General features: G+C 42.2%; 2 protein-coding genes across 9 annotated transcripts in view; one reads left to right on the top strand and one right to left on the bottom strand.

Annotated features, from left to right (window-relative positions):
* Positions 1 to 4,886, top strand: part of MPPE1 (metallophosphoesterase 1) — a 31,193-nt gene extending 26,307 nt beyond the window's left edge. For 5 of the 6 annotated variants that reach the window (XM_065831668.2, XM_071804267.1, XM_071804266.1 and 2 more), the window contains 5 exons: positions 754 to 862; positions 1,751 to 1,822; positions 1,934 to 2,056; positions 2,827 to 2,967; positions 4,413 to 4,886. In XM_065831668.2, the coding sequence (XP_065687740.1) occupies positions 754 to 862; positions 1,751 to 1,822; positions 1,934 to 2,056; positions 2,827 to 2,967; positions 4,413 to 4,595 (628 nt within the window). In that variant the 3' untranslated portion in view covers positions 4,596 to 4,886. The remainder of the gene's footprint in view (positions 1 to 753; positions 863 to 1,750; positions 1,823 to 1,933; positions 2,057 to 2,826; positions 2,968 to 4,412) is intronic. The other variant, XM_071804268.1, reaches the window with a different exon arrangement.
* A 1,682-nt stretch (positions 4,887 to 6,568) lies between these two features.
* Positions 6,569 to 23,495, bottom strand: part of GNAL (G protein subunit alpha L) — a 194,883-nt gene continuing 177,956 nt past the window's right edge. For all 3 annotated transcript variants that reach the window (XM_065831666.2, XM_071804265.1, XM_065831667.2), the window contains 7 exons: positions 20,827 to 20,881; positions 17,882 to 17,955; positions 17,331 to 17,389; positions 16,975 to 17,095; positions 15,273 to 15,403; positions 13,142 to 13,209; positions 6,569 to 8,185 (listed from right to left, as the gene is read on the bottom strand). In XM_065831666.2, coding sequence (XP_065687738.1) covers positions 8,039 to 8,185; positions 13,142 to 13,209; positions 15,273 to 15,403; positions 16,975 to 17,095; positions 17,331 to 17,389; positions 17,882 to 17,955; positions 20,827 to 20,881 — 655 coding nt within the window. In that variant the 3' untranslated portion in view covers positions 6,569 to 8,038. The remainder of the gene's footprint in view (positions 8,186 to 13,141; positions 13,210 to 15,272; positions 15,404 to 16,974; positions 17,096 to 17,330; positions 17,390 to 17,881; positions 17,956 to 20,826; positions 20,882 to 23,495) is intronic.

Raw genomic sequence — 23,495 nt, 5'->3', positions numbered from 1 at the left:
GGCATTCAGGTCACTTATGTCCATAAACTATTGAATTGAACTGGGAATATGTCTCTTCCTTGAGTCCTGAAGGAGTGACGAAGCAGGGATGAATCTTGTGGCAGAAGTTCAAAGCTGATTTGAAATCTACAGAGAAATCTTTCTCTGTTACAAATAAAATCCTGTGCTCAGTGCGAGAGACTGCAAAGTACAAAATTGAGTTTGTTGAGGGCAGCCAGGCAAATGTGGTGTGCTTTTGCTCTTTAGTTGATTCAGTGTCTAAATTGACGTCTCTGAAATCTAAAATCTATGTGGGGAGAGAAGCAAGTCCAACTTTCCCTCAGAATTCAGCTTAGTGGGCTTCTAACATTCCACTAGAATACTGCTTGAGTATCTGTTACAATACAAAAAAAATCTTGAGGTGTAAACATGAAGCACAGCACACGGCATAGTGTGCAACTGAATTAACAACTGGTTATAAAGCCGTGTAGCAGGTGGAGAAACGGCTACAGCAGGGGTGTCCACCTCATTTTCACCAGGGGCCACATCAGCCTCTCATTGCCTTAAGGGGCTGAATGTAATTCTAGGACTGTATAAATGTAGGAGTAGCTACTGAGCTACAGTATGGATATTCAAAAGTGGATTTATAGCACGTGATTTTGGAAGCTGTTGCATTTCATAAAATGAAGTTTCTCCCACGCATGTGCATGAGCAGCAGATGCTTTCCTGCCCTCCCCACTTGCCTTCTCTTTTCCCTTCCCTGCTGTGTTCCAGCTTTGTCCTGGTGAACAGCGTGGCCTTGGAGGGCGATGGCTGCGCTCTCTGCCGTACCGCAGAGGCAAAGCTTGTGGCGCTTTCTCACAAACTGAATTGCTCCCAGCAGGTAAGAGTTTATTAAAGAAGTGATTAGAGCCGGCAACTCGGCTGCTGCAATGGGAATACTGGTACTGCAGCAATAGTTGGGATATAACTGAGTCTCCTGCAAAAAAATCTTCCAATTCATCTTGCAACTTGTTAGCAAATCTTTCTTCTCATCTGCATCTTCCATTTCTAATTCACTATTAATTGCATTGCTCAGTGTTAACTTCCTTGTCAGTGCTGCCAACAGAGGGTGTCATTTCCTTCCTTCCAAGGAATGGCAGAAGTTCCGTAACCCTCCCTGTGACTTAAGATACATAATAATCCCTGCATTTATATTTATGCATATTGTTCTGTTTTCTAGCCTTCACACTAGCCTATTCTTTGAGTTTTCTGATTCTGCTGCAGTTTTGTCTTGGTAGTCTAGTAATGTTTTAATTGTAGTATTTTTTTCACCAAATGCAATTGCTTCTTCTCTTTCATTCCTCTTCTCTTTTTCATGGGCGGACTGACTGGGCTGGCAGTCAATCAGGAAACCAGCTCCTGGGGAAAAATTGCTGGAGTCCGACTGCTTTCGCTCTTGGGCTGCCCTAAATCTCTTCTGCGTTGTTGGTGCAGTGAGATTTGGCCGTTGCTTTCTGCATTCAGGAAGAGTGCAACCTTATTTGCAGTGTATACAGCAAGGGAGAATTAAAGCATTTCCCCTTCCATCCACAGTAGAGGCTCTAAAAAGTTTATACAATGGACAGTATTTGAACTCTGTACTCTGAGCTGATACTGCTTTTCATGCAAAAAACCAAACCACAAACAAAAAACCCCAACCCCTGAAAATGTGGCTGTTGTTTACTTTCCTTCCCCACCCCTAAGGTACACATAGGTGAAGACAATATGTATGGATTGATTTTATTCACAGAAACCGAATCATTCCAACAAAAGGTGCAGTGATGTGGAAAAGCTTCCAGCCTCAGAACCCATCCTTTTACAGGTGTGTTGGGGGTGGGGTGAGGCAACACACTGACACGTTTTTAGTGTATTTATTACTGCTGCGGAACGGCTGGGTTGTTGTCAACTGACCCTTGCTTTGAATGTCTTCCAGCATTACCCTCTCTATCGGAGCAGCGACGCTGAATGCACCGGAGAAGATTCTGCTCCTCCAGAGGAGAAGAACATCCCCTTTCAAGAGAAGTATGATGTACTGTCTCAAGAAGCGTCACAAAAGGTTTGATTTCTTAGGAAATTTGACTATTGGTGGGTGGGTGGGGGACATGAGCAGAAAGATTAGATTAAAAAATGGTGGAAATGTTAGCTGAGACAAACAGAGCACAGCTGCTCGGGCTTTAATGAGGCCTTTGAGAGGCCGCTCGTTAGAGCTGCTCCCTTGAGGCTCATTGCTGTCCTGGCCTCAGTGCTGCTGGGATTCCCAGGTACTGGCTGCAAGTCCCAGAGCTCTTGTCTGCTGCAGGGCTGCTAACTCTCATTTAGCATTTTGTGTTTCATGTACAATGTAATTATTGACAGACCCAGCAGAAAGCCACTACGTTCCAACACTTGGAAAGCACTGCTTTTGCTGAATTAGTCACTATAAGAAAATATTCTCTGCAAACCTAATGGGCGGTATTTGTTTCCTTCTGCATAAATTGTCTTCACTCAAGATTGGCAGTACAAGGTTCTCCCTTAGACAAGAAAATAGCATTGCTTTAGTAAACCCAAGGTTTTTCTCCTTGTGATGTCAACAGTGTGCTGCTGCCTTTGTTTTCTCATCTTTAGTGGCAAAAAAAAGAGTTCCAGTTTTTGGGATGAGGGACAAACAGGTATCAGTGATATTATAATATCAATGTGTGTTTTATTGGAAAACAGAGTTCCACAAAACTTGGTGAGAACATTGGAATTCTCAGAATTTATTTCTGTCAGAAGGAAAAAAAAAGGGTCTTAAGCTGCATTTTTTTCTGTTATGACTTAAATTTTGTGCTTTACCATTTTGTGTTCTAGCTGATGTGGTGGTTTCATCCCCGGCTGATTCTCAGTGGGCACACACATAGTGCTTGTGAAGTGCTACACGCGGGGAAAATTCCAGAAATCAGCGTCCCGTCATTCAGTTGGAGGAATAGAAACAATCCTAGTTTCATCATGGTAAGTTTTAATTGGTTTTTTTATTTTTGTCAGATAACTTTCATAAATAAATCAACATGGCAGTCAGCTATATTTTAAAACTGATTCTACCTGTAAAAACAAAAAAAAAAATTAAAAAAAATTGCCTACCCACCCAACCCACTCAGTACACTGCATCCACTTTATAATAAAGTACATCTGTGGGAGCCACACGTTCGGTGTGGTACAAAGCAATGCTCTTAAAGATCTAATTAGTATCTGGGTACAAGCATCTACCATTTTCTTATAAAGAGGGTGCATTGTAAACTATTGACTTGTAAAAATAATCAGTATTGTGCACTGAACAGTAGAAAGAGTAGTTTGGCTTGGTTGATATACCAACTATGAAAACAAGACCGTATCCACCTCAAACTCTTTCGCATGGTGATCGTGGTTTTTCCAACTTGTGCATTAACCGCTTCACACAGTGAAAACGTTTGTCACAGGCCAACTGTCTGCCACCTCCTTTGCCATTCACATTTTATACAGTGTGTTGGTGGTTATGCTCTCGCAGGCAGTTCCAGTGCTCAGTATATATCCTTAGAGGTAAATCAATTAGTTCCCCAGTTCAAAAATAAAACAGAACTCCTAGAAATTGGAGCAAGAAGCAAAACCTACAATCTGTTTACGGAGCAGTCTGCGACTTGGGGGGCAAATCCTTCGTGTTATTTTTACCGCTGAGCTTAGGCCGCTTAATACACAGGTAACCCCAAACTTTTAAATTAGTTCTATGCAACTGTTAACATTTTTTGTCCAAAGTGGTTCTGTTTATTCCATATTCCTGAGAGTAGCTGCCTTCAAAATACTACAAAAATGCTCTCTGCACACACCAGACAGCGCATCTTCACTGCAAAACAAGAGGTTGGCTAATTAAAGTTGCATCATCTTCACTACTGGTTTAAGTCAGCCTCGGTCCCTTGTAAACTTTATTTAAACTGCAAAGTCGAGCCAAAACCCAATGAAGTTCTTTGTTGTTGATAGTTCATGTTCGTAATTTGGTTTAGCCAACGTGGTTTTTGCAGCACGTACTGGGTAGGAGGAGGGTCTGCGGGGAGGAAGGGGCACATTCCTAACACCTAACTTTAGCCTGGGAAGGCTCCTTCCCGGTGGATTTGCAGCAGCTAAAGTCAGGCTTCTCTTGAAGGCAGATCGGATGAGGAGCCCAGCTCTCTGCTCAGGCTAGGTGGAACAGAGGGAAGGGTTGGCCTCTGGGCTAATGTTGGCCTGGTGAATAGTCCAGTTAGTGCCCAGCACCGCAAGGAACGGACTCTTCAGCCCCCTGGAGAAGGCACTGGTACTGGGAAACTGGCCCCAACCCTCGCCACCCAACACAGAATTTAGAAGTTGGAGATCTGGCAGCTGCGGTGTTTACTCCTGATTCAGAACCCACTGTAACAGCAAAGTGACAGTCTTCATTTCTTTTCCAGGGCAGCATAACACCAACCGACTTCTCCCTCCAAAAATGCTTCCTTCCGTATGAGAGCAGAGTCTTTACTATCTACTGGGCAGCAGGTGCTCTGCTTGTAATCCTGGTACTAGCTCGTTTTCAGCTTCTCACTCCACCATTTTATTTTGCTCAGCATTTAATCAGTAAGCATAAAGCAGTATGAAGAGCCAGACATCTGCATTCAGTCACTGAAATACCAAAGCTGAGAACAGTCAAACATCAGACTATATTCATGCCAGCAAATGACCTAATTTGATTGCTAGTCTGAAGGCAGGTTGCATTTACACATACCATAGAAGTCCTATACAGCTGATATGACTACTACAGGATAAATAATTAACTGAAATGAACGTTTCATGCTGTACAAAAATACTGTATTCTACAATCAAATGAGTCCTTTTCCTGCTATAATTTTTGTATCAAATATGTATATTAAAAGTGTAACTGTACATTATGTAAATCCTATAGCCTCATCACTTCTCTGCACTAGTGTCTTACCCCTGGTGGAGGCTCAGTCCTGCAAACTGGAAAGGTTTCTCTGTTTTATTGCTGCATGGCCCTTCTCATGTCATACTCTCTTTGTTAGGGTCAGGCAGAAACTACAAACAGCACTGAGAGATGCGGATTTCCGTAGCCTTTTTAGGATGTCAGATGTAAAGGACTGAGGTTTGGGACAAGAAATCTTCCAGTTCCTGATGGATTAAATTGTTAGCTGACTACGATTTGCAGTTATCGTCTACCAGACAACAACGGGAAGAAGCTTGTGGATCCAGTTTGCTGATACACAGTTGAAACCTGCTAAAAAAATTAGGGTGACACCTCAAGCTGCTATTTTTAAAAAGATGTGCTACGATGAGCTTAAAAAAAAAAAGAGGGCCCTGTTGCATCCCAGAGATCTGTGTGGCGAGGGGCCCTCCACTTGCCGATCTTCTGCAAGAAGGAAGGTCAAATACAGCTGCAGTAACATTATCCTACACCTTGGCCCTCAGGCTACGGCCAGAGAGGGACAGGAACACACGTTACTTTAGATGCCGGCAGGGCCGCCAAGTTCCGTTCACTTCTTGTAGAGTCACGTTTTGAACTGCACGAGCTCCTCCGTGGGGAGGCCAAGTCCCCGGCCTGGTTGGCAGCGCGGAGAACGTAAAAAAATCTGAGCTCAGCGCCTTGTCCTGCAGTGTGCCAGGGAAGAGCTGACAAACCTACAGCTCCTCCCCACCTGCCCCAGCAAAACCAGAGGGGCTGTTTCACACCAGGACCAGTTTTCCTGCTGACATTCCTACACAGGCCGGGAGCTCCAACCTAAACTCCTGGGTGGGGGGGGGGTGTTTTCAAAGAAAAGACGGCTCTTGGTATTCGCTCTACTACTTTCTTTGGCATGGGAAGTGAGAGAATCTTTGTATTTGGGCATTTTGTTTAGTACTAGCTTATTCCACCCAGCCTTTCACTTTCTGGGAAATATCCGATAATTACATTGACCATATAGATATCAAAGTATTCGCATTTCTGAGAAGGGGAAATGGTCTTATTAACAGTATCTAAAATGGGCTTGTTTATCATCAAATAGAAACAAGTTCTGAATTTGGCTGTAGGCTGAATTTAAAAATCTGAGAGATTGGGGTCTGTAACTAATAACAATGCTTACAGTAAAAAGTGAATCAAACCTGCAGATTTATATGCCAGTGTGGGCAACGTGTTAGCTCTTAGTATCTCCTTCAATTTAAAATGAAGTGGGGGAATGGTCCAAAGTGTGGTCAAACACTCTATAAAGTAATGTAGTCTAACACTTCTCTAGGTTTCTGTTATTGCAACTGTAATTTTAGACATTTGTACAGGTTATCTTGGACACAGGAAAAGTATATAGTCACAGACATAAAACACCTATGTATAAAATATAAAGCAGTGTTATAGTTACTAAAAAGGACATGCCTTATTGCTACAGCAATTCTTGCTTTTTATATATTGTACTGTACCACAACTTGTTTTGAGAATGTCATTTGCATAAATTATTCAAGTTTGAGAAATATTCACACATTTTGATTCTACAATATTTAAAATAAAACCATTTTCTAATGTGTCTCTTTATTAAAAGAGAAATAAAAATGTCATCTTGTAATTCTCTTAGGCCAGACACAAGGGTTTATACACCTTTTTTTTTTCTTCTTTCTCGCTATTTACTTGCACAATGAAAGCCGCTGTTGGTACAAAGATTGAAGAGCTCTATATAATGGTGCTTTTACACATTCACAATTGGTCGGTGCAATTGTGAAGTTCTATGAATGACCAAAGAATTACCAAACATATTTTCTAAATATAAAGGAAAAAAAATCCAAAATCCTTGGTTCCCATTAAAACAACACCAGGTTGCAATTTGGACACTCGAATGAATTCCAATGTTTTAAAGCTGAGACTTCGAAAGAGAAAGGCATGTTTGCTGCAACATCCGGTGACTGTAATACCTTACTTGGAAAGGTAAGTGGTTAATTTGCATAATTTATAATTTTTATACTAAAGAGCATTTTTATATAAACCAGAAAAAAACCCCTAAACTCTACAGATAAAGTTCTTACCTCCAGTCACTGCTGCAGGTAAGGTTGACATCAAGCTGTACAGCGCAATCAAAAACATACTTACATCTTAGCTCATTTTACAGGTACAGCCATAATCAAGGCACAAAGATCTTCTACAAGTATTTTTCTTCAATAAAGTTGTACAAAATAATATTACATTTTACAGTCTGTACAATATAATAAACCAGCAGTAAAACAAAAAAAAAATATATATATAGGGAGAGGACTGTTGTCCAAGAATGATCGGAACTAAAAGGATCATTTGTGGACAGCACAAATAACGTAAGTGAGGGTGGTAAATTTTCTGCCCAGATGCAACAGGCTGAAAAGTAGCTGTAATTCAAATGCCTGAGGTGTGCAGAGACACTTCGCTCCAAAACCCCAGAAAAAAATTGCTTTGTCTTCACTGTTCCTCTCATTATCTACTCTACTTCCTGTGCCAGTAACGGCTTAAAAGAGGAGGTCACTTTATCAGCGGACCTGCAACTCAGAAATGCTAAAAACTGTGACAGAGTAATAAATATTGTGGTGCTGCTACATTGTGTGTCTACTTCCTCAACAGTATTTAATAACCTGATACAAAGTGCATTAATCTTTTTTTTTCCTCACCCATCAAGTACTCTTCAATGTCATGATAAAAAGGAAACCCACACAGAGGGACAGGTATGACTTTAGTGTCATCCAGCTGACATACCAGTTTGAACTGACGCTTACTTGCTGGAAAAAATATTTAGCAGGTCGCGTTCAGTTAATAAAACACAAAACCTAAGGGAACAGAGGTAGCCGAAGGGCTTAGTGGAATGACGAAGAAGTGGCATGTCAAAATAAAGCACAAAAATAGTCCCAAAAAGCATGAAGGAAAACAAAAAAAAATCAACCCAAACTTGCTTCAAATCAGCTTTAAGGTTAAATAGTTAAAGTAAACCAAGTGAAGAGACTGACATTTCTATAGTATATTCCTCCATCCTGTGTGGGGTAGTATCAAGAGAAAGAGTAAGGAGCAAAGACTTTAAAACCACAGGTTCCACGGTGATCCCCCTCACAAGAGTTCGTACTGGCGGAGGTGCATCCTTTGAATGATGTCCCGACAGTCGTTGAACACCCGGCGGATATTTTCTGTGTCCACTGCACATGTAAAGTGTGGGTAGCAGTAATGCCTGCCGTCGCCGCTCGCCGTGCTTATCCTCTGTGGAAACAGGGAGAAACACAGAAAGAGAAAGGGTCAGGCGCTGTGCTGCGGGAACTTTCACCTCTCAGGGACCTACAGAGAACAAAGAAACGAGGGAAATTTTGTACAGAGATGGTTAAAAATAAATAGAAAAAGAAGAAAGGTCTGTGGGCTGGTCCAACACTAATCATAAATTTGAAACAAAGATCACAGAATCACAGAGTGTTAGGGATTGGAAGGGATCTCAAAAGATCACCTACTCCAATCCCCCTGCCGGAGCAGGAGCACCTAGATGAGGCTACACAGGAATGTGTCCAGGTGGGTTTTGAATGTCTCCAGAGAAGGAGACTCCACAACCTCCCTGGGCAGCCTGTTCCAGTGTTCCGTTACCCTCACTGAGAAGAAGTTTCTTCTCATATTTAAAAGGAAAAGACAAAGGAAAATATTACGAGATCCATACATTACTACTTTGTCAGAGCCACTGACACCATGTGCACGAGTTACTACATTGTCTGCACATCCCTGTGTCACTGACAGGTGCTGCTGACCGCACTGCAGCCTCCTCCCAGGATACGTTTTTTTCTTCTTCTTTTTTGGTGCCATCATGTGGCAAAGTGTTGAACTCTTGTTTCAAGTCAGCAATACAAAACTGAAAACCTCCCGGTTGCGCAGGTGGCAGCGGTGGAGAACAGCAGCCAGTGGCTCTGCTGCTCCAGTGTCCTCTGTGCAGCCATTCAGCCAGGCAAGGACTTGCTATCGCCACTGAGACCAGAACACGGGGGAATTATCACTAGAGTAGACAGGTTCCCACAGAATAATAACATACACACAAATCCTGCAAACACCAGGCCACGTGAGGCTACTTCACAACTTTTTAGGTTGCTAACTTAAGCCCCAGCATCACTTCACCTGTGGTTATCTTAAAAATTCCCTGAGATTGAAAAAAAAATATAAATATATATATATATTAAATTCTCAATTTTGTTTTGCATTATTGTAGGACTAATAAATATAAAACCATTCTAGATAATTATCTTGAAGGATGGATATATATATATATATATATGTGTATATATATATATATATATATATATGGAATGTCATGAAATCAGAAGGTCAGTTCTTGGGTAATAATTTTTATAAATCTCTTTCGAATTTTATTACAAATTATGGTGGCTAAACAACAAAATCCAATGTTTTCTCTCCCTCTGGCCACACCATTTATTTTTAATATAGCAAATTATTTTACATATAGGACTTACCTGCAGGTACAGCTATGCAAAACTATAGACATTTACAAGCCATGATTTATGTAATTAGATCAACAAGAAATTGCAGATTTTTGCAGATAATTTGGGTAACATTAGATATTCAACACTAATTAAACAGGGGACATTCCATGTGCATGCTAAGAATTATTTTCTGCTTACTAAGCTACACTCAATGCCTAGTTCAAGGCTTATACCCTCATGAAAAATACTAACTTAATAACATATTCAATTGTTGAGTAAGTTGTTCCGACCACATCTGAAGCACAAACTGCACAAAGCAATAATGAGGTAAAAAGTTTTACAAATTACTGCAGTGGTGGCAAGATGCTGAAACTCAGATAAAATATAGATTGGATTTGTCTACCTGCAAAATCTCTCAGAAGGGTTTGGTTGTCTTGCAAAGTCTGGGGGAAATCAGACCCTTAGGAACCCAAGGGCTGAAAGGACAGGTCTGTGTGTGGACATTCAAGATGATACAAATTTCAAAACAGTAAAAAAATATGCAATGGTGTTTCTGTTTTGGATACAATAGCTGCTTTACTTTTGTTTTCTTTCTGCAGATCTGTTCTATAAAACAGTGCTATAATGCCACCACTCAGATGCAGCAAGGAGAGACCACCCTCCTGACCCACTGTTCAATCTTTTTCTTGTGTTTTGGTAAAAAAAAAAAGGTGTTCTTTCAGTAAGTGTTCACTTGTTTATCACGCACTGATTCCACTAATATCTACAGCAGTAAGCTGCCCACAATGTTCTGGTGACACCTAGCTCCACATAAAGCATATAAAAAATGTATTTTCAAAATGTTAGGTTTTTGTTTGGTGTTTTTTTTTTTGGTCCCCTGACAGCGCTATAGTTCTCTCATTTTAAGATAAACACACTATTTTCAACCCTACTCAAAACTCATTTTGAATAGTAGTGTGTTACTTAGCACCAGTTCACAGAGGAAAAAAGAAATATCCCTTGGGACAGCAACGAAAGAACATTTACTTTAACACAAGCGTGATTATTTAATACCAGCATCCCTGTACTGTGGGGATCAGCACAACAGTTTTCAGCCAAACGCACAATTTGGGGAAGCCTGGTCTGTGTGTTTGAACAGCAGCCCCTTCGCCTCCCAGATTCAGATGTTTTTAAAACCCAGGATGAACCAGAGGGGCTGTGCCACTGTTTTAACAGGGGTCACCGATACACTGGGGATGTATTAAAACAGAACACCAGCAGCTGGAGAGCCCTGCGGATGAAACAGCAAAATGGGGCTGGGGAGTGAGCTAAACAAGGAGCACATGGGCATGGCGCCTCCGTGGAGAGCCCAAGAGGAGAAAGGACATGCCCCAGCAGAAGGAAAGAGGATTTCCTACAAGACACGTCCTGCCAGCCCTCACCCACCGCTCCCCCCATTACAAACCAGGGGTGCCCAGCAGCCAGGCCTGCCACCCAGGTCTCCAGCAGCCATGGGTCCCCACACTGGTCCTGAAATCAGGAGCTAATGTATCTTGACCTCCTAATACTCGTATACTACTGTGTAGCAAGTTATTGGAAATGTGTTTATATTTAACCTCCTTCTAAAATTCTTCAAATCACAAGCTTTAAATTTATCAGTACCAGTACCAAATTTCTCTGAATCGTGTCTGAAAACATAACAGAGCGGAACAAAGAAAAGGTGAAAAATGAAGACGCTCGGAAAGAAACATATAAAGCAAAACCAAGAAGGCTCTAGGTAGAAAATACACACCTTTTCTTCCTTGCACCTGGCTAAGGACATTGGACCCTCCCCCAGTCTGTAAGCTAAGCTTTATTTCCTCTGTCTCCGCCTCTCCAAAACCTCAGCCTTCCATGCCTGACCCCACAAAACTGGAAGATACTGTTTCCACTTGTCCTTTGCAGCCCTTGCCCTCCCAATGGGGCCCGTGGATGTCCTCCATTGCTTGGGGCACACGCAAGCTGTCCAGACCATTTGTGGGAGCAGAAATATCTCACTTGCGAGACTTTAATCTTTTGGGCTGTTTGAAAAGAAAGTGAGTGTTCAAATGAGTATGTCCCTCTGTTTCTTTACGCTGAAAAACCAAGCACAAACCCAAGAAACAGACACATAAACTTGCTTATCATAGAATCACAGAATAGTTTGGGTTGGAAGGGACCTTCCAAGGTCATCTAGTCCAACTCCCCTGCAATGAGCAGGGACATCTTCAACTAGATCAGGTTGCTCAGAGCCCCGTCCAGCCTGGCCTTGAATGTCTCCAGGGATGGGGCACCTACCACCTCTCTGGGCAACCTGGGCCAGTGTTTCTCCACCCTCATTGTAAAAAATACCTTCCTCATGTCTAACCTAAATGTCCCCTCCTTTCATTTAAAACCATCACCCCTTGTCCTACTGCAACAGGCCCTGCCATTGGGGGTTGCCGCAATGCAGGTGCAGGACTTTGCACTTGGCCTTGTTGAACCTCACGAGGTTCGCATGGGCCCAGTTCTGCCAGGCCTGTGGTGACTGTGCGGAGAGGGGGGAAAGCTGTTTCAGCCCCACACCCAAGCCCCAGGGACAGCCCAGCGGCTGGTGGGTGCTGTCCCTGCCCCAAAGGCTTCTCCCTGGGGCAAAGGGCCTGTGCAACCACACTGCGGTTTCTTCTCTGGTTGCACCTACCTGCTTCAATTGTGGCCTCTTTATAAGATGCCAGTGAGTCACAGCAGGTAAGGACCTCAGCCCTGAGTTTAGGGTTTTGTTTGGTTTTAAATAATGAAAATAGACAAAGGCGGGGAGTTTCATCCTAGTTTCCCCATAATTTGGTTCTCTTGGACCTTCCTTCCAAACTGGACACCCTCATCTGCTTCATGGCATTTCAGCATTACTGCAGGAGAGATTTGGCTTAGAGTGGGCCTTTTTTCAGTAACTGTTAACACCGTGCAAGCTGACGTTTTTCCTCGTAAGCCGGAAGGTTAAGGTGGTGAATGGAAATCCCTGAAGTGTGAATACACTTAATTGCTTCTTTCTTCCTTGTTGCATCAGCAGCTGTAAATCCTAACAATACTCGTAAATGCGTAACGACTTTAAAATTCTTAATTGTAACTACTGAATTTGTTCTCTCAAACACCCCCAGACAGTTCCCACGAGATGCAGAGAGCACTGAGCTTTGGTTCTGGTCTCTGTTACTGCTCCGCACTTTGGAGGAAACCTTAATTACAAGAATAACTCCAAGCAGACAATAAACTTTCTTACCATTCCTCAGTAGGGCCATGACTCCAGCCCTAGGGTGCGGCAAACCTCTTAACTGCCACAACAAATCTTACTTAAAGACAAAATCTGCTTTTTTGTTCACTCCCTCTTGCCAGCTGACCCCTGCCAAGGCCCTTGGAGGAATGCAGGATAAAAAAAAATGCACCTATTTGCTTAAACAAGGACTGGACTGATACACAAAACAAACATTCAAGGCAACAACCAGTAGTACCTCATTGGAAGACAACCACAGAAAACACAGCTAATCAGCAATGGAAACAGTGCCTGGCACCGCTCCACTGTGCAGAGAGCACAAAACGTGCACACGGTGGAGAAGGTTGTGCAAGATGGGTGGCTGAAGAAAATCAGGGAATTGTCAGATGTTCTCCTATCTTTCTAGCTTTCTGCAAAAATCCATCAGTTTTCCCTAAATAAGATATGCCATCTGCCAGTATTTCCTATGATAGAATCACATATAAGATCAAAGTTACTCACTAAAAACTCATCCCGGATGAAGAACTTGGCTCTTGTGACTTTTGGGTCTTCTCCTGCATCTGGTGTTGCTGTTCAATTAAAAATAAATGACATCAGAAAAATGGAAAGCAAACAATCATCCACTTTTCATAGCAAAAGACCGAAGAAGGAAGTAGTTCTTTGATACAGCAATTAAAATACTAAATATCCACGGGAGATTCCCAATAGGTAATTCTAAGATAGAAAGGTACTGTAAAGTCAGAAATAAACTTTCATGTCTTTAACATCATTTATGGATCTGAAAATTGGTGAAATCATTGCAACAATGTCACTGGTCATACCATGAAGAGGCTAAATCACATTCACAAGTTTGTTCACACAGATATAAAACAAGTGGGAGTTAAACTTTTATCAGAAAATATGACTAGAAAAAGTAGAAAAGCTGTTCAGTTTCTGCAGCACAACAGCATCTCTTGAATGAATCTTCTGCAGGCAGGAATTCAGGTTTTTAAATGGTTAGTCCAAGATTACACTTGAAAAAAAATGATGGCATCAAAAGATCTTCATATGTATGTGTGTATATATATATATATATTATTATCAGGCCTCAAGTCAGCAGAATACTTAGATATACTGCCCATCAAGGGGCCTTAGATCAAATTCTTGTTGAGCAGGAGACTCACTGGCCAGTACTGTTCATCAGCAGATGAACTGATCTCTATCTAGGCCATGTAACAACTATATTTACTGTAAGTGTAAAAAACTAATACAGTGAAGAGATAACCTATTCATGATCTTTCAATGTGATTTCTCCTCATCTAACATACCAAATCAGAAGATTATAAATGTAATGTGGAAAAGAGTAGAATTTATCAGAACATGGAAACATATTTTCTTCTGTTATGTACAGCACTAGGGGTAAACATAGGGCAGCAGCACAATCAGCAGCACCTTGGGAGTTCAGTGCTGCTGTCCTTAAATAACGTCAGCTGAAATTACAGAATAAATGAACAACTACGGTTTCAAAATAAAGAGCTGTTTAATGTGTGAGTATTCTGGATCACTCTGGATATCTGCTGTGAAATCCCACAGAGAAACACCAAAAGCTACTTTATCCTGACAACTGGCCTACTACAAAAAAAAAGTTCAAAATTTACACAAACTTGGCATATCTGGTGTATGTTTGGGAGAGGGAAATCTGTTGATGGTGCCCCAAGATTCCAAGATTTCTTCAGAAAACCCTTAGTACTGTAAAACCAGTGTAGGCTAACTCAGGTTTTAGGACAGTTTATTTATCCCCTTCACTCGAAACTCAGAGTGACACTCCTGAAATTCCAGATCTGAGTGATAGCTGAAAATAGCTTATTAACATCTTCACTTTTATAACCTTGGCTGCTGTTTATGGCCAGCGGAGAACAAAAGCCTTTTCTGACAGGCGGCTGCAAGCACCATGCCAGGGCCAGCACTCGGGTATGGCAGAGGTGAGTGGTCAGAAAGTGGAAGTTTTACCACTTTTGCTAGACACACACCTAAGACATTTGGAAGCCTTCTGCCTGGTATAAAACTGGCATAGTACCACAGTTTACTTATCCAACACTTAAATGCAGTGCAGGAATTATTGTGCTTCTTGAAATGATAAGAAACTAAAGCCATGCTCCATCGTCACAGCTTTCTTTGTACTTTATGTGGTTTTCCTCCACTCAAGTTCCCTTGCTGGTCTGCTGGGTTTCCCACCTGCATTTGCAAAGGCTGAAGTTTACAGCATTGGAGGATGCAGAATAGCTGCAAAATAAGTCTAACAAATCCCTAATGAAGTTCAGCATTGTGGGAGGCGCAGGCACAAGCATCTGGCAGGGGAGAGACCTGCCCCAGCAGTTTTGCTTCCCTGGGACCGTTGGGTTGCTCCAAAGCTGGAGAAGGCAGGGGCTCTGCAGCCAGTCCCCCCCAGTCCCCCTGCAGCCTCACAGCAGCCAGAGCCCCTTCAGACCCTGCCCGCGCTGGGACACCTCTGAGCTACGTGCTCCTCACCTGACCAACAGCTCGTGCTAAGGAACGGTGTGTGACTGTGAATTTGTGTGTGCGCGATAGAGAGAGACAGAGAGAGGCACAGAGATGCCAGTGGGGCCAGTCCCTGCGTGGTGAGAAACCTTACCATCCTCAGGTACAGTGTAATGCGCGTATTCGGGAAAGTAATCTTCAATTTTTGATTTCCCTGCCAAGACTTTTTCAGCCAGCATGTCCTGTTTATTCAAGAACAAAATGATAGAAATGGTCCGTAACCACCTGTCAAAAACAAACCAAATGTTTGTGTTATCTTTGATAGGTTAATCAGGGAAAACTTCAACAGAAAATTCACTGGCTATTCCTGCGTGGACAGAGAGTGAAGTAGCATTGAACATGCTTCAACAGAAAAAAAAGATGATCTAAATTGGCTTTGATAGGGTTGCACCTGTGCTGATGGATATTTACAGGATCTGTAAATACATTTATAAAAACTACAGTAGACATTTCTGAAGGGAGCAGTTTTCTAAATTATCCTTTTGATACTGAGTTGGGAAAATGATCACATTTCCTAAAAGTGCCATAGTCCAAACCCAAAGATTACTGTCTACTTTAGTTTTGCTGAAGCAAGAGAAAAAGACTGGAAAGCTGCTTTCCCCTCAGACTGCTCTGTCTTAATGAATAGTTCATCCACACACATAGCTTGTCTTTGAGGGTGGCCTGTATGACACTTGATGAATCAAAAGAAAATAATCTCTCTTTTTCTCCAATTAGTACCTAGCTATGACTGAGATGATGTGCCTCTGGGGACTTGCACTTAACATTTTTTCTCACTCTGCCTTCAATCACCTCAGAGCATCCTGACAGGTATGCGCTGGAAACTTCATTACTTTATTTTGTGTATTGTTTGCACTTATTCTCTATTAGGAACACACTCAGATTGCAATTTGGTTACATATCTACAGCTTACATGCACTATGACAGAACTGCAATTTAATAGCAGTTACGATCTCAAATATCATCCCACAGGCAGAGAACCTGTGTGCTATCGGAGACAGGTCTTATGAGAGCAGCTGCCCACGTGGGTATTGAGTGCAGAACCAGCTGGTGAATTGATGGCAACGCTGACAGCCGCTGCCTCTGCTGCTGTGTTCCAGTAATTTGGAGGATGTTCTTGGTCAAGCAGCACCGTGATGCCAGGAAGGGGCCTCTCCTGCTTCCTTGGTGGCAGCTGGCATGGGGAGCTTGTCCTTCCCAAGTTGTCCCCATGCCCTGTGTTGTTCTGGCAGCAGCGGTGAAACGCCCTGTGCACGTGGGCCACAGTCCCTACCACCACCACCGCTGTGGGGACACCCTGTGACCTGGACCTACCTGGACATTTTCTGAATCATAGAATCACAGAATAGTTTGGGTTGGAAGGGACATCTAGTCCAACTCCCCTGCCATGAGCAGGGACATCTTCAACTAGATCAGGTTGCTTAGAGCTCTGTCCAGCCTGGCCTGGAATGTCTCCAGGGATGGGGCATCTACCACCTCTCTGGGCAACCTGGGCCAGTGTTTTACCACCCTCACTGTAAAAAATTTCTTCCTCACGTCTAGTCTGAATCTCCTCTCTTCTAGTTTAAAACCATTATGCCTTGTCCTATCATTACAGGTCCTGCTAAAAAGCCTGTCCCCATCTCTCTTATAGGCCCCTTTTAAGTCCTGGAAGGCTGCAATAAGGTCTCCCTGGAGCCTTCTCTTCTCCAGGCTCAACAAGCAATCTGAGCATTCTGTAAGGAGAGTCCCGTCTTGTAAGGAGTTGAACCGTAGCTAAATTGGGGAGGGTGGGTGGGAAATGAGGCATGTCTTACCTATTATTCCAGATACTTTTGAAAAGGTCCAGGGATTCTCGTAGTCTATTTGTGTTATTGTCTTCCCTTATTACCATGTTGTAGCTGCTGCAAGCCACAACGAAGATGATAGCCGTGACATCTGGGCAGAACACACAAAAGAGAGAAAGGAGAGCGCAATGAACATCTCCGTTATCCCAGAACATACTCCTTGGGGTAATAGTGCCATTACTCCCCAAACTGCCAAAAATACCCAAAGAAAATATCTGTAACACTGGACTCCTGTATTAGTGACACACCATGCGTGAGTATGAATACTAAGCTGCTCACACTTCAGAAAATAAGTTCAAAATAAAAGGTGGAATATTTTTACATACCATTAAAGCACTGGATCCATTTTCTTCTCTCATCCCTCTGGCCACCTACATCAAACATGCTGTTAAAAAGCCATAGGATGTTATATCACTTATGTGCACTAGGAAAGTCACACAAAGCATGCAGCACGAGGGTTCAGTTTAAAAATCTGACAGCCCCAAGGAGAGCAGCGGTAAAATACCACCCAAATGGGAGAGAGATCTGCTGATGCTGTGCTGCATGTCAGAGAGCTGCACAGCTCCACCTGCCAGGAGGAGGCTACAGAACCCCTACAATGAGAAATACACTCTTTTTCCAGGGCAAGTGTCCCAGTCACAGACAACCCCACAATAGAGCATCACTAACGCACGTAACTAATATCAGCTCTTTTTACAAAATACGAGGCAATTTTGTAGGATCTATGGAAAGAGAGCTAAAAAACGAAACCAAACAAAAAAACCCGCACCCAGTTCCCACCATAAACCTACTATACCAAGCACACATGAGCACAGATGTCTGAACTAAACTGTTAAAAATTAGTATGATATTCATAAACTATTACTAATAGACTTACTGGAAATTTACTTTATCTACTTGAAATCTTGTTTCAAAAATCCCTGATGTCAACACTCTGCATCTTAACAGGTCCTGGAAATCAGAACACAGCAGCTGATTAGCAAAGTTTTTTTTCTAACTGCATTTTGTTTTTAAAAGCATTGAATATTATTTTCCATGAAAAGTCTTAAATGTTCCATTTAATTAAAGTTCAATGAGACCTGCTGGTAAGCCTATATTTGTCCATACGGACACAGTGGATATACACAAACATCATCTCTGTACGTGGCTTCTGCACACTTGGAAAGTAGGAGACCATGTACATGTTCTCCTTAGTGCACACTGAAACCTGTTATTGATGGTCATGTAATTCTGTATGTGATGTGGATAACAAATTCTGAAGTTACATAAAACTAAGAAAAACATGTTATTCATGTTGTAAAGTCAAGTATTCAAATGTTAGAAAACTCCAGATTTACAGTTGCCCAGGCAACCTTAATTCTGCCCCTCTTTTGTACTGAATGAGACAGAAATCCTATCGAAATAATAGCTTGTGACTGAGTAATTAAAGCTCTGTTACAGAGCACAGGGGAACAGAATTTAGGTTGTACATAAATCTGGAATTTCTTATTTTTCAAGTAGCAATACTTTGCAACTTAAATAACATTCTTTTAATTAAAAAAAAAATAATTTCCTAGATTCTGAAAGGAAATAGGCAAAAGCCATTTATGATGCATACCTCAGGCAACTAGCTCACTATGTGCCATTGTCATCACCAGCAACATTTTTAACCTTGACTATCCAGCACTGCTGCCCGGGCAGCGGGTGCAGAACCAAACCGGAGGCCAGCAAAAGCTGTGGGCTGCCTGATGGGGATGAACCTCCTCTGCCCCAAGCAGGACCCACGGTCCAGCTTGGCTCTCCTGGCCACGCAGAGGCTGTGAGAGCAGGGAGGGAAGGAGGCAGGCAGCGGTGCAGAGTCTGAGCACAGCTCGCCTTATTCCCCTACCCTAACATCTACTGCTGAGAGTAGCTGGCAAATTTCAGCTGCTTTGAGAGCTTCATGAACTCAGCTGAAGGCCACTTATTTAATGATTTAAGTTATTTTACATGCTAGTGTCATTTTCTGTCACCTGCCGACATTTGTTTGTTATTGGGCTCGGTCATTATTTTGAGATGGTGCAAAAAAACCTAGAGAAAGCAAGAGAAAAAAGGAAAGTAGTGATTTTTACCAGTTAGTTCAGCAGGACAACTGATACAGAATAACAGGACGAAAACACAAAAGCAGAAGAGAACCCCTCCTTTAGAGCAAAAGTTTTCTGCCTGCCAAATACCAAAGGTTTCTTCTGCTCTTTGGAGACACGGGGCATTTCTTCCCAAAGGCAATAAAAGGAATAATTTCTAGATGACAAAATGACTGCTCCAGGTAGAGAGAGGCCTCCCAGGAACAAACAGGCCAATGCTCACGTAAATAATGAAAACAAAAATGAGGCTTTGCTTCATTGACTTCTCTCTCCAGCTGAGTGGTATCAATGCTAAAATCAGACCATGAGGTCTGGATGGAGTAAATCCTAGGGCTGCTGCTCTGTTCTGAAAATTTCTTGAGGGCTTTAGTAATTGATCCTATACCGAGTTGACTATACAAGTTTCACCTTATAATACAAGGTATACTACTTTTTACTGCCTTCTGTTTCAGGATACGGTCAGAGTAATTGGACAAGCTGGTGGTTATTGACCTGAACCAGCTCTGAAGAAACAGGCTCTGCTTCGCAAACTTCCTTGTGTGATCTCTGGCAAGTCACTTCGTTTCTTTGTATTCCGGTCCCTGATTGCACAATGAGATTTAGTGATTCAATTTTTTTCAGGGCATCCACCTGTTATACACCTTGCACAGTGAGACTGAATTATCCAGTGCAGGGATTATCTTCTGCCACCTGTATGTGCAGTTTATGACGTGGTCCACAATGTTGGCTGAGACCAGTAGGTGACAGTGGGATACCAGTACTGAAGAATAATAACCTCAGAGTAAGTTTGCCAAAGAGACAACCTGCCCAAGGAAACGACACAGTCAGAGCTTAGGGAAGGCAGCTGAAGCCATATACCATGGTGAAGCCCTTCCTTCCTCCAAGGCTGCACCACTTCAGCCTTAACTTTCCTGAATGAGTTCGTCATCAGAGTACTCTATCAAGATGTAGAATAATAGAATAGTTTGGGTTAGAAGGGACCTTCAAAGGTCATTTAGTCCAACCCCCTGCCATGAGCAGGGACATCTTCAACTAGATCAGGTTGCTCAGAGCCTCGTCCAGCCTGGCCTGGAATGTTTCCAGGGATGGGGCGTCTACCACCTCTCTGGGCAACCTGGGCCAGTGTTTCACCACCTCACTGTATCATGACAGCTGGGAAGAAAAGTGTACTGTCCTGCAAATAAGGCTTAAACAGAAAGTATCCTGCCCACAGGAGGCAGGCACAGGCTGGAAAGAAGATGTCTGCAAGCCCACAGAGGAATCCACGAGGTCTGCTGTTGCCGCTGGTGCTCTCCCCGAATTTGGACACTAGACCTTCTGCAGGCTTCTGCCTCCGAAGGAACCGTCTGATGGACATGATGAGCTCCCCTCTGAGTTTCCATCACCTCTACCATTGAAACAAAACACTGCTTCTGTGTAGCGAAGGCTGGCAAGGGAAACCATAGGTTTTTACATTTATGTCTTCGGTTCCCTTTGTTTTGTGGAAAGCAAGAAGAAATAACAGACATATTACAGGAATCGCCAACCTACATATAATAAAAGACAAGGCAGCAGCACCAAAAGCCTCTTCTTTATTACCCATTACTAAAACTGCTAGACTGTATTTTGATATTATGCAGTATGCCTTTTTTCACCTGCTGCCGGGACTAAAATAAATTACATAAAGAATTCATATGAATGGGTGTCTTGGTTCAGACCCTGCCCCATTGGTTACACTGACCTGATCTGTGGGTGTGTAGTCATCCATGCTGACACTGTCGATTCTTTCTAAAAAGCTAGAAGAAAAATGAAACATACACTTAAGTATGTAAAATACTGTCTTAGCGTAACACTCTTCAGTGCCTTTTCTGGTTTAGACTCCCGCTGCAAAGTAAAACTCAAGTCCAACGACAAAGGTAGGAGCCTGGTGATCTACTTACATTGATTGAGGTTACACTTTCAGAGCCAAATAACTTTTTACCCAGACTTTGTTCCAATACACTTTGTTTCTTCTACACGTACCATTATGTTGTACCCACAAGCAGTCCAAATGCAGTTAAATGTTATAATTTTGTGAGGTCCACTAAAAAGCACTAAGACTAGCCATGTGTCATAATATTATATGGATGTTTACACATAAAAAATATTTGGGGGATTAAAAAAGAAAATGGGGTGAAGGGTTGCATAATGCTAATCTAGCACAATGTTATGTTAATTATGGTCTCACAAATGTCAGCAGAAATGCTTGTTAATATACACAACTAGCTTCGCACTGACATGCTACCCTCAAACACTGCAACTAAAGCATAAGTAGAAAGCAAAAACGTCATGAAGCAGAGGTTCACTAGGCTGACGCTTTACCTTGTGAAAATTCTGTGAGATGAGTAAGGTGAAACAAAAACTTAAAGCTGTATGGAAGGACAAGAGAAAAGGGAACCAGAAAAAAAGAGGGAAACCACACTCTCTAGTTATTAAAAAAAATCTTCTTAAGCTTTAATTCTTTCCTAGAACACGTTAGAATGGTAGTAGTAAGGACACAAAAATGTGATTTTATATGTATAGCTAAAATAGGCAGGTTCTTCCCTCTCACTTTCACCCATTTCTCAGATTTCGTGTGAGCCCAGCTGTCTCATTTTCCCCGGACTGCCTGTATGTCTTAGAAACTCTCTTGAATTTCTACATTCTTATTTGGTATTTGGCAGTGAATATGTCACCAGCTGACTTACCCTGTTACAATATTATCAAGATTTGTTTACTAATTTGCAAGTTTTTCCCAATTTTACTTGGGCATGTATGTGGAATCTCCTTAGATGGAGTGGGAAAGACAAAAAAATAGTGAACTCTTGACTTGCAATGTGACTCACTGTTAACACCGGGGTCACACACTGACCAGTCGAAAAATATACTCCACTAAAAGCCTTATAGCACTTTCCCACGGATACAAACTGAAAGGAAAATACACTATGTATAGATTTATTTATACTATTTTTCCTTCTTGAACCTCTACTGTTACAAAACAGAAACAAAATGCAATATCTACAGTTAGAATATCCAGTTTTTCTTTCTGGGTGGTTGAGGTATGATGGCTAAGCATATTGTTTAAAAAAATCACTGTTCAGCGCAACACAAAGGGTGCCTGATAATAAAACTATCCTGAATGAACTCTAAAGAAAAATAATCTTTTCACAAATCCTTCTCCCCCACCAAAAACTTACATAAAGATACAAAAGTACATCTTTATAGTCAGTTACAGTCCCCATGAGAAAGAAGCTGTATTCAGAACAAACCTTCTGGTCAGATGATTTTAATCACCTTGAGATTATTGATTAAGCAAAGTTTAACTTCAGTTACCCCCACAGTTAATGCAGACGCTGGAGCAGAGCAATGTGTTTTTAACAGGCTCACCTATCATTAACACAACTCTCATCTCAGGCTTGCAGCACATAGGATGAAAAAAGAAGGCAAAAAAGCCCCAAACAAAAACATCTCTAAGCTCAATCTCTTCCTAAACGAGAAGCAATTATCCTTAATACAGCTATTCATGCAGCAATCCTGTATTTCCAAATAACTTTTCTGTCCAGTTTCTTCACAGTTTGATCTGACAGACCTAGTAAAAGGTTAGCAGAGGGGTGAATCCAGGTCTCTCAGTGCAGTGAGGTTGCAAGGCTGGCAGGTTCAACAAGGCCGCAGTAAACGGGCAGGAGCCTGAGGGAGAGCTGGCAAGCCACTGTGGGCAGCGCGATTGCTTGCACAGCCCCAGGGTCAATAAACACTACAGAAGTCAGGGGAGAAAACGCTCCTCAAGCACGGCTGACATGGGAAAGGGCTCTAGTTGTGCCTGGGGACAGAAGTGAGCATTTGTGCACAAACATGACTCTGTCACAAACCTTGCAAGACAGCGTGAAGCAGCATTTTTCTTGCAGAGGCAATCCTTCGGGATTTGATGTATAAATCAGAGATGATATATCTTGTCTCCCCAGTACCAAAGTCATGTTGGTCAAATTTATCCAAAATGATTAAACACAGTTTTACTACCAATCCACATCTCTCTCACCTATACAACAAGCACTTCAGGAAGGTTATTTGTTGAGCATTTGCATTTTCCAACCAGGCCAATTATGCTACACAACAGAGGAGCGAGTAACGCAGAGTTACATTGCAAATAATCCACGGCAGGGTTGGGAGTAAGTCTCCAAATTAGATATCCTACGTATCAGCCCAAGTCGTCTTCCATTTAGAAATCGTCAGTCTCCTCCCAGAAATAGGACCCATTTCAAATACACTAAACCGCAACATTGCGGTTACAAGAAGGTGAGCTCTGATGAATACCACACGCTTAAAAAATATCACTTGACATAGCAGTGCTAGCATTTTATGCTTGTAATGTTGTTGGCCACATGCTATCTATAA

Source organism: Patagioenas fasciata, chromosome 2 (genome assembly GCF_037038585.1).
Source record: "Patagioenas fasciata isolate bPatFas1 chromosome 2, bPatFas1.hap1, whole genome shotgun sequence".
NCBI classification, from domain to species: domain Eukaryota; kingdom Metazoa; phylum Chordata; class Aves; order Columbiformes; family Columbidae; genus Patagioenas; species Patagioenas fasciata.
Note: the sequence above shows the minus strand (reverse complement) of the source record. Positions and strands in the feature narration are given on the sequence as shown.